Source organism: Manis javanica, chromosome 1 (assembly GCF_040802235.1).
Source record: "Manis javanica isolate MJ-LG chromosome 1, MJ_LKY, whole genome shotgun sequence".
Classification (NCBI taxonomy): domain Eukaryota; kingdom Metazoa; phylum Chordata; class Mammalia; order Pholidota; family Manidae; genus Manis; species Manis javanica.
In genome coordinates this window covers 126399202-126413858 of record NC_133156.1, presented here as the reverse complement: position 1 = coordinate 126413858, position 14657 = coordinate 126399202, and the positions used below count along the sequence as shown (strand labels likewise).

General features: G+C 39.0%; 1 protein-coding gene across 2 annotated transcripts in view; it reads left to right on the top strand.

The window, feature by feature from the left end:
- CDH6 (cadherin 6) overlaps positions 1 to 9990 on the top strand; it is a 148205-nt gene extending 138215 nt beyond the window's left edge. For both annotated transcript variants that reach the window (XM_017656048.3, XM_037001668.2), the window contains exon 12: positions 4159 to 9990. In XM_017656048.3, the coding sequence (XP_017511537.2) occupies positions 4159 to 4649 (491 nt within the window). In that variant the 3' untranslated portion in view covers positions 4650 to 9990. The remainder of the gene's footprint in view (positions 1 to 4158) is intronic.
- The last annotated feature ends 4667 nt before the right edge of the window (positions 9991 to 14657 follow it).

Sequence of the window (14657 nt, the reverse complement as noted above, 5' to 3'; positions counted from 1 at the left end):
TTAAAAGAAATAAATAAGGTAAAAGCAAAAGTCAAAGTTAACAGTGATCTAAATGTGACTTTTACCCCCAACCAACTAATTAGTCACACAAACTGAGCTGAAAATGCTCAGCAGACCCTTGATGATTGTGAACAAAGAAATAAAATGTTAGCTAATGTAGCCCTTCTGAAAATAAAAGTAAGATTTATAAAGCTTGCCTACACAATGGCAGGTGGGAGGGAGTAAGGCATTAAGGGTTTACCTGTATCACACAGGGGGAAAAAAACTCTAAAATATAAATATTATATAGTGACTTTGAGAAAAGTAAAGACCTACATTTCTCCATGAAGAGAATACCTAGGGATCCTAGCACAAGAGCTTTGCTAATTATAACAGAAGTCTTAAAATTCAACTACAGAACTGTGTTTCTGTCAACTAAGATCTCGGAAAGCATTTTATGATACTAGGATAAATAAAAACTGACAGTACACACAGACAAATCAGTATTTCTAATGGTGTAAATCTGTAAAAATTGTTTTGGAAGAGAATGATGTGAATATTCTTTTTGACTGAAAAAGAAGGTTGTTCTTAGAAGGGCTGAAGTGGTAGGGCTGCACTCAGGTAGAACTCTATGGACTCTCCTGGAATCTCTGGAAGGAGAGCTAACTCTCATCTCAGAGGTCATTTTCTTTTCCCTCATCGTCTACTCATTTTCTCCACCCCTTTTTTCACTTCTAACCAGCTCCCTTTACCCTCCATTTTCATTTCCTTCCTCCAATGAATTCACTGTCTCCTCATTAGTCCTAACTTGCCTCAGTGCTTCATCTTGTCTAGCCTCTTTGAAATTCTGCTCTAATAAAATTCTATACCTAATAACAAAAGGAGAAAAATGGGATTTATTCTTTACTAGGCTCACATCATGAGCTAGACACTGGGCAAACATGCTTCACAAATGCTTTTCTCATTTATGCCTCAGAACCATCTGGTATATATTTATTCTTAAATAAGAAAACTGAGGTGCCAACATGTGTAGCCAAGTCACAAAGCGAACAGGTGGTAGAACTAAGTTCTAAACCCAGGTCTTCTCCACTGAGCCTTAGAGCTTCCACACTACAGTGCACTTTTTTGTGGGCCTGTACAATGCCAGGCCATGTCAGGCTGAAAGAAAGCCCAAGGTGAAAGTGGAAGCCACCCTGAGATTTTACACGAGAAGGAGAGCTACACTGACAAAGGAAATCTGAGGTCAAGACAGTAGGTCAGGTGATGTACATACAAAAATAAAGCAACAATAAAAACACTACTGTATCTTGTGTCTCTATTGTGCTTTCGAGTTTGCAAAACTTTCACATTTATTAACTCATTCCTGACAACAACACTCGGTTCAGTGTTCTTGCTTTTTTTTTCAAAGAAGGAAACAAAAGTCAGATCGTTTAACTGAACCTAGGCCTGCTGATTTCAAATGCCTTACTACCTTCTAGTTTTACGGTGGGATCTGAGCACAGACTGGTCCAAGTGCAGCTGCCCGACCCCACTCCCCTCCCAAATCTCACTGCTGTCCTCTGGCCAGAAGTGGGTAGAGAGACGAGAAGGGCTCAGGTACTCGGAAGAAAGTATGCTACTTTCTCAGACTGTTTTTGTTCCATGATCTTAGAATTCATGTCTTCAGTTTATAAAAGTTAGCTTAGGGAAAGATCTCCCTTCTAAACAGTTATACTCTCAAGAAATCCTGTTTGATAGGCACTAGGCTAATAAAAGATATAGGCAGTTGTGACTGTAGGAGAGAAAGGCAGTGAACAAATGCCTTTGAATTACTGAATGTGCCCTCTCTCTTCTACACAAATATACTTTCAGGTGTGCATAGAACTAAAATAAAAGATAGGAAACTTAAGCTGGGGAAGAATTAGGAAGTGATAAATGCCTGCTATCTGGTGTTACATGATGCAATGAACCCACAAACACCTAAGTTTAATTCTTTGCGACACAGCCAGCTTGATTCTATTCTCTAATCCAAAAGGCCAACCTTACTACAACCCTCTGTTTTGCAAATCTTTGGCACTGGACACACTGGAAACCAGGATAAAGGGTAGATTATGAACATCCCTCTGCCTGAAGCCCTGTAATTTCCTGCCCACCACACCTCGGAGTAAAGGGAAAATGTACAGAGTCTCTCAGGCCCATGACATGGCCCTTCCCTGCTCTCTTCCTCTGCCCAGCTCCCTCTGGCCCAGCCACAGGGGCTTCTGTTCCTTAAACACGCCAGGCACACTCCCATTGACGGCCTTCCTCTAGCTCTTCCTCTTCACCAGATAACTTCCTGGATAACTCCTCCTATCTTTGCTCAAACGTCACTTCTTCAATCTTGCAATCTCCTCCTAAAACACATACGCAACCCTTCATTCACACACAGAGGTACTCTGCATCTTCCTTACTCTGCTTTATTTTTTCTTGCTTATATTGCACTTACCACATTCTACCAATTTCCTTATTTATTATTTTTGGTTCTCTGTGTCCATCCACCATCACCACACCTGCCTACCTTATTAGCACAGGGCTATTGATCAATTTTTTTTACTGATAGTGCCTAGAACTACACCTGTCACAGAGTAGGCCCTACGTAAATATTTTCTGAATGAATAAATAAATATCCTGAATGAATGGGATGAATGAAGATTTGGGATGCTCTCTGGCCGCAGAAGAGAATGTGTACAACTACACAACCACACATCTGAACGTGGCAGTATTGCATATCCTTTAGAAAGTCTATGATCCAAACAGGCTACAAAGCGCAGTAAGTAAGAGTGTTAGCTTTTTAGTCTGACCTGGATTTCAACTGCTTGTACATGCATCATCTCTAAACCTCAATTTCCTTTATGTAAAATGGGGTTATAATGAGGGTATCTACTTTGTAAAGCTACAGTGATAATTAAATGAGATTGAGTATGTAAAACACTTAGCACAGTGCTTGGGTCATAGAACTCTGTCAGCAGATAACCAATTATTATTAATATTATTAACACCCGAAAACTTAATTCATAGACATGGGTGGCATATATCCCATAGGTAGGTATACATACCCACCAAAAGCCATTATTCCGCAGTTCTTATTGCAGTGATGCAATTTTCATGGATCATAATATTTGGACCTTGTCACTAGTACTTCCTGTCTTCCTGTAATAAATTCCCCTGGACAAACCCAGTTTAGCAATGCATTTTTTCTGCCCTGAATGGCTGTTTTCTCTCAAGTTGTTGCTCGGTTTTTATTTTCCCACCCATATGTCCATTTTTAGATGTGTCTCTCTACAGGTAGCCAGCTGTGTTCTACACAGCCAGCTGTGAAGAAACATCAGGAGCTATTTAAACACAATTCTTGCTTTTCCTCCAATATGAGTTACGAGGAAAATCAAAAGAGCAAACATTCTGGACAACAAACTTAACAGAACATGAACCTTTGAAAGAAAATTTTTTTTAAGTTTCCACTTAAATGGGTTTATTTTGTTTCGCTCAAACAGAAATAATTTGGTGTATGTGTATTATTACTGCCCCCTTTCAAATTGGCTGATTTTGAAGTCAAAATGGCTTTCTGAATTGTATCTGGGTCTCTCTAGGCATTACCTGTAATAATATTCCTCACATGTAGGAAAGGTGTGCAAACATTCACATCTCTACCTTGAGTTTTAAACTTATTTTACATTTCTCTCAAAAAAAAGGCATAGTGCAAAAGTTATTTTAGATGTGGAGTTATGCAAACCTTTTAACACTTCCCAAAGGTGCCAGCCTTGTGCTTATAAGCAGTTTCAGAGCATTTTAGGTGTTCAGCATAATTTGCACTCTTATTGCAGAACTCTCACTGTGTTTGAGGGTTTTTTTTATTATTATATTATTTTTTTCCTTACCTTGGAACAAGTTTGCCATTTCAAAGCCAAAAGGAACTACTGACAAAATATGAAGGTGTTTTATCTCCTATTAAATTGTAACTTCCTTTCAAATATTTACTCCTGCGTTTGGGTTCCTGGTTTGATCATGCAAGGAGGCAGGTGCAGCCTTAAAGAAATAAAAGTTGAGTCTGCAGTTTCCTAGAGAACTTTTAAAACTCTACATTGGAGCACAGTGTTTCTTCCTGACATTAATTGGGTAGCAAATTAACTTTCCCTTCCCTTTCTGTTTTATTTCTGCTTCCAGTGACAGTAGTGTTGTTTGCAGCTTTGAGGAGGCAGCGGAAAAAGGAACCTTTGATCATTTCCAAAGAGGACATCAGAGACAACATTGTCAGCTACAATGACGAAGGTGGTGGAGAGGAGGACACGCAGGCCTTTGACATCGGCACCCTGAGGAATCCTGAAGCCATAGAGGACAGCAAATTACGCAGGGACATTGTGCCCGAAGCCCTTTTTCTACCCCGACGGACTCCAGCAGCTCGAGACAACACCGACGTCAGAGATTTCATTAACCAAAGGTTAAAGGAAAATGACACGGACCCCACTGCCCCGCCCTACGACTCCTTGGCCACTTACGCCTACGAGGGCACCGGCTCCGTCGCCGATTCCCTGAGCTCGCTGGAGTCGGCGACCACAGATGGAGACCAAGACTACGACTACCTGAGTGACTGGGGCCCTCGGTTCAAAAAGCTCGCCGACATGTACGGAGGCGTGGACAGCGATAGAGACTCCTAATCCGTTGCCTTGTTCATCTTCCAATACGACACTGAAATACGTGGAGTTGCTATTTCTTTCTATTTATCCACTGGTCGGTGAAGGGTTCTCTGTTCTACCCATTCCAAAAGTCAATGGCTGCAGTCTGCGCGGATCCAATGTTAGGGACTCTTTTCTAGTACACTTTTATGAGCTTCCAAGAGGCAAATGTTTATTTTTTAGTGCATCCACTTAACCAAGTCAGTCAGCCCAACAGGCACCACGCTAGAAGGAGGGGCCGGGGAGTAGTATTTCCCCTTGCTCTCTGAGGGCAGGTTTGGAACGTACCCCGTGCCACTGGCCTGGTCTTTGCAGTACACTCCATTGCCTCAGTTCAGCTGACTGCTCTGACTGTATATTTCACATGCTAATGGGATAAGGGACTGTGCTTTAATGACAACAATATAGTTTTAGTAAAAGCAATGAGAGAGGAACAACTATGAGGTTGTTTCGGGTATAGCGGCTCACAAGGAGATAATGAACTATGTATGCGTGGTTATTTCTGTCACAAAGTGTTTAAAATGACATCTGTCTATCCTGTTTTGTTCTTCATGAACTTCTTCTGGCACCGATGACTATTGAAAACATCAAATCCACCAATGTTTTAAGATTCTCTTTCCTCCTGAGGAATGGAAGCAAATTAAATGGCAACTTTCAAAAAGAAACACAAAGAAACAATAAGACCTCATTTCTTTGCCACTAGCTCATAATTTGGTAGTATTAAACACATAAAAATTTGCCCTTGCACCCTGTAAAAGGAAAGGGAAATAACTGTTAACAAAGGAAATATTCTTCATATTTTAAAGTTTGTGCCATCAGTAGGCTACTTACAAATAAGTCTAATTGTCTAAACATCCTTGAAAGAACTTTTCTGAGGCAAATTTTAACTCCTTGTCTGTAGTTGTCAAGAGTGTTATGCTAGTATACTGGAAAGTAGCAGTGTGAAGTACAATGATTCATATTCTTCACATACTTCTTACACAATAAAATTGCATTAGTAAAGGCAGATTGAATAAAACTCAAATCCTCCTCTCAGAGTTTGATGGGGAGGTAAAAGTCAGCCATGCTTGAACCTGATAATCTGTCCTTCACATATGGAAACATCTATATATTTACATAACATGATAGATACATATGAACACTGAGATCATAGTGGAAAACCAACATATTACAGGTTTGGAAGACGCTTACAAAAGGAAAACATGGATTCCGTCCAACAAGAGTGTTTAATATTGTATTCAAATGGTAGTTGACTTTCAGAAGCATTAATATTTTTTCATTGTTTTTAACTTTGTTGCTATGACAACGCTAGCATCCTTGTCTTTGAACTAATGATAAAGTAATGGTCTCAAACTAGGACAGAAAAGTAATGTACAATCCATCTACTCTATTATTTCTCTAATTATGCAATTAGCATCATAATTATTATCCAGAGGACCCAACTGAACTGAACTAATCCTTTTGGCAGGTTCATATCATTCATTTCATATGGCTGTTCTAATGATTCTTATCATTAGAATCTTACATAGTGCCATCATCATAAATTTCCAAACTACTATAATGAAGACATCTTTATTTTGAACTTAGAAAAAAAAAATAGGCTCTGTGTATATATAATATGTACTTAAAATATGCTGACTTCAGCCATTAGTCTTGGCAATTTATTTTGAATTAATGTTAATTTTCTACAGATAATCTTAGTGTCATCTCCATATGGAGATAATTTCATATCAGCACATATTTTCTGTTTGGAAACATGCTGTTGTTCAGTTGAGTTTTAAATAGGCATATTACCAGGAAGTAAAGACAGCACCTTTAAAATAAGAGAAATGTAGTCTTTCGGGGTGCCTGATTAGGGTGAAAATTTTTTACAACCATTTTATTCCTTGTGTTTCCCGAATGGTTTCTGATTTTGTAATGGACTTCCCTGTATACTAACAAGTATTTGTTGTCTGGGCTATTTCCTGCTTCCAGGGTTTTCTTTTGCTAGGTCTTCATACACATACATGCACACACACACACACCCCGGAATGCAAAATACTACAGTAGGGCTTCACTCTAATAAATTGATATATATTATAACCACAGTAAGTGTTGAAAAAGGATAGTTTAGTAAAGTCAATTAATAAGAACTTGGTATTCATAGCAATAGAACAGCACCTTAATCACCGACTTACTGTAAAAATTAAAGAGCTCTCTATCCTTCTGTTTCATGTCATGTAATAAATTGTATCAAGAAAGATAGTCCAGTAAAAAGAAAAGTACCATCAGAAATCTTCCTTTTGAACTTTTGGGTTAATTGAACTGTCTGAGGGTTGACACTAGCAACTTCCAACTTCTGCAGCGGATTATTTGAGATGTAATTGGCAGGGTATTTTATCCCACTCTGAAGATGGTACAGTGTACCCATGACAGGCTAATACAACTACATATTGGAATAACTGTTCAATCTCTTACCATAAAACCTGATGATAAAGTGAATCTCTAAGAAATTGGATAATTTAATACCAGAGCTAAGGTTCTGTATAAGTATCAAGGTAGAATAATAATCTCCTATGATTAAGACTTTCCACGTCACAGAAACAATAAGAACCATAGTTTCCAACACTCTGTGTGGGTCTCCCTTCCCACCAAGGCATCCGGCCAGAGACCAGGATCAACATGAATGATTACAGGAAAAAATACTAGTTTTAAGCCCAGTTTTCACACTGCTTCTGTCCTGTTATCACATGTCCTGATATTAGAAAGATGGAAGAAAAGTAAAGCAAGAGGTAAAATTTTAATATTTGTTTTAATCACTGAAAACATAAAATTTATTAAATATAAGATCACTTCAAAAATAGGGAGATATTCTTCAAACCACTGAGATGTTCCTAAAATAAGCTGAAATTTTAAGAACATTAAGCTATTATGAATAAGTTTAAAGCCCCTTCATTTCATGAGCCCTTTCTGGTGTAAATCCTGGCAAACATTTGGCCCCAAATAGAAACCTAAATTAAATGGAGAAGGAAAGATGATTCCATAGAACTGTAAGAGAGAGCATCTGAGCAAAGTAAATATATGTTTTTTTTTTTACAGAGTTTTCTTAGCTTTACAGTTTAGGAGCATAAAGGGAAATCTGGATACAAATTGACTCCATTTTCAGATGGAACAAAACCTACTGATTCAATTTTAACTCAGTACAAAAATGTTTGGTCTGGTGCTTATTTTCAGCTCCCAAAAAGTTGTACAAAAAGTTTTTAAAAGTTGACTCCCTTAGGCATCCAAATTTTATGAATCCAAATTAACTTTAGAATGTTTCCATTACTTTCATTTTTAAGTACCTAAATTACTACCTGTCCTGAGCAAAACCTTACCTCAAATACTTTGCCTGAAATGGGTATTTCAATGGAGATAATAGTATATGAACTATGCATCGGGCATTTCTCAATTCTATATACTTGAGGATCATTAAAAGTATGCAGTTGAAACGAAAGAACAGAGTTGATCTTTGGGCACAAAATAATTATTTAAGTCAAGTACAGCTAAATCATTTTTCCTAGGAAACGAACCACCAAATAAATTACTTTCACCTAATCACTAGTTTTGAGGCAGTGTAATTGTTTTGAAAGAACCTTCTAAAAGTCATGATCCTCACTATTTTGAAAGATATCCTCTGAAAAGTATCATTTTTAGTGTAACATTTTTTGTTTTTATCTAAATAAAATGTTTTTTTGAACTGTGACGGGGTTAAAAATCCAAGCAGTCCACTGTGTTTACATTAACAGTACAACACAGTCTCCTTTATCAGATTATAAGGGTGGAAAGATCAGGATTTAGTGCGTGGATCTCAGGAACATGAACTATTTCCTAAAATCTAATGAGTAGCTTTCCTTTCCAGATAATTCAGAATTACAATATGGTCTCCTTAAAAGTTTGGTGACTATTACTGGTTGAAGCACTTTTAATCTCCCTTTGGCATCTTTATGGAATAATTTTCTAAAGGGATAATTCTCTACAAAGAAACATCAGACCCCAACTAGACAATGTGCAGAGATAGTCTCCCACTTAGAAAGGAAATACACTGACTCACACACTTGTTAAAAGTTAATAAAGAAATAGCTCATTTTTAAAGCCAGAAGTTTATGGTCTCTGCATCGTCAATTTAAACATTGTAGAGACAATCTTTAATCTACTCTCCATTTTGCAAGACCTTATTTACAAAGCACTTTCATTTTTTAATTTGGGAGGACTGTTAGCCTGACAGATCCCACACACAAAAGTGCCGAAAGGAGGTCAAATGGCAACAAACCCTTTTACGCACTGTACTGCAGACAAGACGGAGGCACTTAGCCCGAGAGCCACTGGGTTATTAGATTAATTTCAAAAGAGCTTTTACACATTGCTTAATTCCATTTTCTTAAAAACCCCTGTACCGCAAACTCAAATTTCTCTTCAAATGGGGTTAATTTGACAAATAAGGCATAGAGCCAGTGTAGCGGAAAAAGCATTCCACTGTAATGAGATCTTGGTCTTTCTTTCGAGACTACGTTATTTATGTAAATATGTCTACAGGCACCTTCTATATGCTTTTAGTTTTCTATGATCTATTAGTTTAGTGTTTACTAAGAAATCAAATGTATAGAATTACTTGGTATTCCGGGGGAATGCTGTGTAGCAAACGTTAAACTGATTTGCGCGGAAGGAACATAGGAACGCTTCAAAGTTACCGGACTGTTTTGTTTGTGATTATTTTCATTGCTTTGAAAGTAAACCACGTAGGAATGAGCCTTATAATAAATGCTACGTGCGTCTTCGGTAGTACCAAGCTAAGGCAATTTGGCATTCTTCGACTGTGATTTGTGATTTTAAACCCAGAAAATAAAAGCTTTTTGCTATTGATTGTTTTTAACTAAGAATACTCCCAAGTTTAAATTGAAGCTGATGCCACCCTTGAAGATTTACTGGCTGGAGTGCTCAATTCATATGGTTTTTCTCAGTATCGCTCATTCTTTGGCAATGAGAACACCTGAGCATGAGAACCACTGCTCAGCTTTCAGCATCGTAGTTGTCCTGACTTCACAGTTTACATGAGGAAGTCTCTGTATTAGAAGAATGGGGTTGAGACAATTAGCTTTTAGCTCAGTGTGGCCGGGCCTTTTGTTGTAGTCAAATGGTAAATACACGCTCCTTGAAACGGCTTCTTTGCTGTTGCTTTGTTTTCTTAAACTTATTAAATTTGAAAAGAATGCAATTTAAAAAGTGATTTCTCAGAGTAAATATGCCTTTTGCAAATCAATTTTTGTAACATGTTATTTATATGATATTACTTAATAAACCGGTTTTTTTCTAACTTGTTTTTCTTAATTCTTTCAATTGCTTGTAATCAGATTTTAAAAATGTACCTGCTGACACACTTTATCTTTCCAAATCTGCTGTTTTAAACTCTCAAATAGCTATCTAAAGCCAACTTGTTATACAATAATTAGCTTGTAAACTACAGTTTCTCCCAGCCAGCAATATGTATCATTGGCACTGACTGCCCTGCAGACTTCTTACTGCTGGGACATGAAGAATTCTACTGTTATTTATGGAATTGCTATATTAAGAAGAAAGCTGTTTATCCTCATGGTAATTGCTTTAGATAAAAAAGAAGAGTTCTATATTTTTGCCCATCCCAAATCTCCATTTTTATCTCACTCCCACAAAAACAATTGTCTATGGATCTCTGATTGAGAAAAGAAAGAAAAAAATAGAGCCAGACCAAAGGGAAATGAGAATAAAATCCTTCCAGCATTCTGATGCTATGAGTAAATGTTTTTAGCATATTCAGAACTACTATATGTTCCATGCTTGTTCTTTTTTAAGCTGCTGCCTATTTCTACAGAGGCCATTTTATAATTTTTTAACTGGGAGAATTCATAGCTGTGAAAAACGACTCATTTATTCATTTGTTCAATGTATATAATAGGTACTCCACTGTGTGCTGTGGAATATTCGACAGTAAGCCAGACAGACGTATTTCCCCATCTCAACAGAAGCTTGTGGTCCAGAAGAAAGGGTGGATAACTATAGCTACCACCAGAAGGCGGCACGGAGATGTCTTCAGAGAGGTGCAGATGACAGAGTTCATAAGAAGGAAAAACTGTTTCTGCCCAAGTGGAAGAGTGTGTGGGTAGGCTTAGGATTTAGTAAGGCTGAGATAAAGGGAGATAAGAAATTTTATTTTAAATACAGGGGAAAGAGAGGATGTTTAAACAGCACAATTGATCTCAGCTGGAAGGGGACTAGGCTTGGACAGTCACGTGGCACCAGAGCACAGGGGCTCCCCTTTACCACAGCAGCTGGTTCTTGTGGTTGTTTTGTTTTTGTTTTTGCAATTTTCTTTGAAGTTAACTTGGTGGGAAACAGAAACCCATAAAAAGGAATGATGCTATTAGAAATACACTTTTCAAAGGACATGTACATCGCACGGTAGTATCCTCAACACCCAGAGCCAAGCCCTTCCTTTTGGCACTCCCACCACCTCAGGGCAAGAATAGTCTACAGCACCTGGGAAATTTCCCTGACTTAATGGGAACAGAGGCAGGAAGTGCAATGTGCTGTCTAAAGGACCCAGTTCAGGAAGCAGATTCATGCTACCATTAGACAGGCGAAGCCCTTTCCCACCACCACAGCAAATCACTTCCCATAATGATTATCAGTATATGTTACAGCAATGCACACCAACTGCTGCAGCAGACAAAATCCAAAATCTCCATGAATTTTATGTCCCACTCTTACAAAGTTCAGGGTGGTTGTGAGCCTTTCTCCCTCCTGTAGCTAAACCACGTGGAGCACACTGCCTCCAAAGTTTGACGAGGCAAGGAAGCAGTTTGCTGGATGATCACGTGAGACGTTTCTAAAGGGCAGGACCTAGATGTAGCTCATATATGTCTGCTCACATCTCATTGACCAGAGCTCAGTCACATGGCCCCAAACTAACTGGGCAGAGGCTGGGATATGTAGACAGACAAACTCATGTGTATTTGATGAACACACTTCCATGTACCTGCCACACAGAGGTTCAATCTCTGTTAATCTTTTGATCTTTCCCAATTCTCCTCAATTTCAGTCACCATAATAAGCCATACCCCATAATAATCATGAAGATGTTATCAGAAGAGCAGAGGAAGTCATTTGCAAATTTAACCTTCAAGTTGAGAACCCATTTAAGAGGCGTTTGTCTACCATCCCTGACTCCTTCACCCATGGTAAATATTGCTAATCAATTGACTCATTGAGCTCCTATATGCAGCCTTAGAATCCCTAATAATCCTCCAGCAGACATCAAAAAGAGAATAGTGGTGACCTATCTGCCATCCCAAACCAAAGAGATTAAGTTCTCCAGGAAAGCTTGTTTTCTTTCATTCAAAGTTTTGTTAAATACTCACCACTGTCATTTGGGAAGAGCATTCTGGTCCTGAGATTGTCAAAAATTTGGAATAATTTAGGAAGCCAAAGGCTCAGCCTGCCATTATATAGCTCATATTTTTATTTGATAAATCTGAACCAACAAGCATGTATATCTTTGGACAATTCAGATGTTTATTTCAGCTTGGTTGATGAATCTCTCCTCAGTGATACTCCAGAACATTCATGTTCATTCTGCAAAAATCATCTGCGAACCAACAATGGACCAGGCATGGATCAAGGTGACAGACCAACAGGGGTGAAAAGACGTACACGCTGCTCAGCACTTACCCTTCCCTGAAGGACTGCCATGATTTAATCTCCCATTATATATCTTGCCTGACTAAACATTTTGTGTTGAATGACACCCGAATTCTCTAGATCACTTTTCTGGGCCTCATATACCTGACTTCAATCCTTTTCCAAATATGCTATGAATACATATGCCTCTTTTAAAAAAGTAGATTGTCTCCTACTTCTGTCTATAGTATACTTATTCCTTTTTTAAAACATCTCTCTTGACATATTAGATCATATTTATTGCTTCCCAAGCCATTTAGTCTCAAAAACTTAACTTTTAATGACAAATATGTCTTGTTTGCACATTGATAAGAAAATGTTTCATTATAGTCTATAAAGCATAGGTTTTATTAAAGCTTTTAACTTTGCTTAGATGCCTGATAATAATACCTTACTTTTACACAGCACTTTAGAAGTAACTGTCATACAAATGACCTAACATAACTCTCGCACAAGCCTGTCCAATAGGCTGCATCAACCCCATTTCACAAAGTGAGGTCATTTGTCCCTAGCTCCTGTCACAGGAATTAGAATTAAACTCATTCCTTTTAACTCAGGCTCTGCAATCCTGCCACCGAACTCCACATTTCCCCTTTTGTATACATAGTCCAATCTAATCCATTTGCGAGTGTGGATAAAATGAAGTTTCCTGTGGCCAGGATTCTCACCTGGCTCTGGTCAGCTAGCTCACTACACATGTGTGGACAATATGATATTATTAACTTTACATAAAGAGCTCTGCCCAGTGCTCTGGGTGACATAGTGGCATGGCCGCAAGGCTGCAGGAGAGCAGAGCAGAGGCTGGAGTGGTGGCAGAGCCAAGGACAGAGGCCCAGAGGACGGCTGTGTGGGACAACTGTGCAGGTAGAAAGGCCCAGAGGCAGAGACCAGCTTGCTGCATGCAGACTCGCTCTGAGTGATTGGGATTCTAGTGACTGACCTGCCACCGTGGGAATAAAGTTGGGTATAACCCTTTCACCCCAAGAACATTCTACTCTCATTTCTTTGGTCACATTGAATCCACAGTGAACTTGCCTGGAGCTGAAACCCATTGGCAAGACAGCAAGAAATACATATTGGGAGAAAAAAAGGATTTTTTTTTGTCCTTTATACAAATTCGGATGAGGCTGGACTCTGCTGATGGCAGCAGCCTCAAAGACATTCCTATCTATAAGATCAGTCCACGTGATCTGAAGGAAAAAAGCCTGAAAAACAAAATTCTGCCTATTAACTCCTGCTACTGATTCCAATTATAAAATTGGAAGTGCAGCCAAAGAAAAATATTCCCAAGAAATATAAAATTCCACCAAAGACTGCAAAAGTTCTAATTTTTCATATAATAATAATCTTGATGTCTTGCCAATGGGTTTCAGCCCCGGGCAAGTTCACTATGGATTCAGTGTGACCAAAGGAATGACAGTAGAACATTCTTGGGGTGAAAAGGTTTATTACCCAGCTTGTTCTCCCAGGGGTAGGTCTAGCAGAAGCGTCTCTGCCTCCGCCCAGAGCACTGGACAAAGCTCTCGTATAGTGCAATAATAGCTTATTGCCTACGGGTGTGGAAGGAGTAGCTGAGCAACAGGCCAGTTACATCATCAAGTGGTAAGTTCAGTGAGGATCCTAGCTATAGGGACCCCAACTTCCCCACACTTGACGATACTTCAGACATCACCCATGGTAAGCCCTCTGCAGAGCAACGATGCCCTTAGAATAGGAGAGGAAGGAGAACTGCTCCTTAGGCAAGTCAGACGCATGACTAATGGCTCTTTAAAGTCATTCGGCCACTGTGGAGGGAGAAGGGAGACTTGCTCAGCCATGGGGGCCTGTTGAATCCAGGTCCCCATCGCAAGAATGTGGAGTCTGTGACATTCCAACTGTTCAGTTAGGTGGTTGTCTGTGTGGCCAGGGCAGTAGCTACAAATCTTCATTCACAAACTCAAAGTAATGTGTTTTCCATATTTATCTAGAACTGAATTAAATTCTGTTTCAAACTTTGATTCCTGTGAGCAACAGAAACTCAACTTTAGTCATTTAAGGCTTCTTTCCACAACCTCAAACTGGAATTGCAGGTCAGGTCTAAGGAGCTAAGATCACATGAAGACTTGGGGTTAAGAGGAAGGTGAGGTGGTTATAGCTTAAACCTACACTGCTCAGGGAACTAGGAAAAGTATTTGGATTCCATAAAAAATATGATAATTCTCTTCACCCTCCCTGCCTGTTCTCCCACCCGTCACAGAATGGGGAGGCTGAAGTTCATTG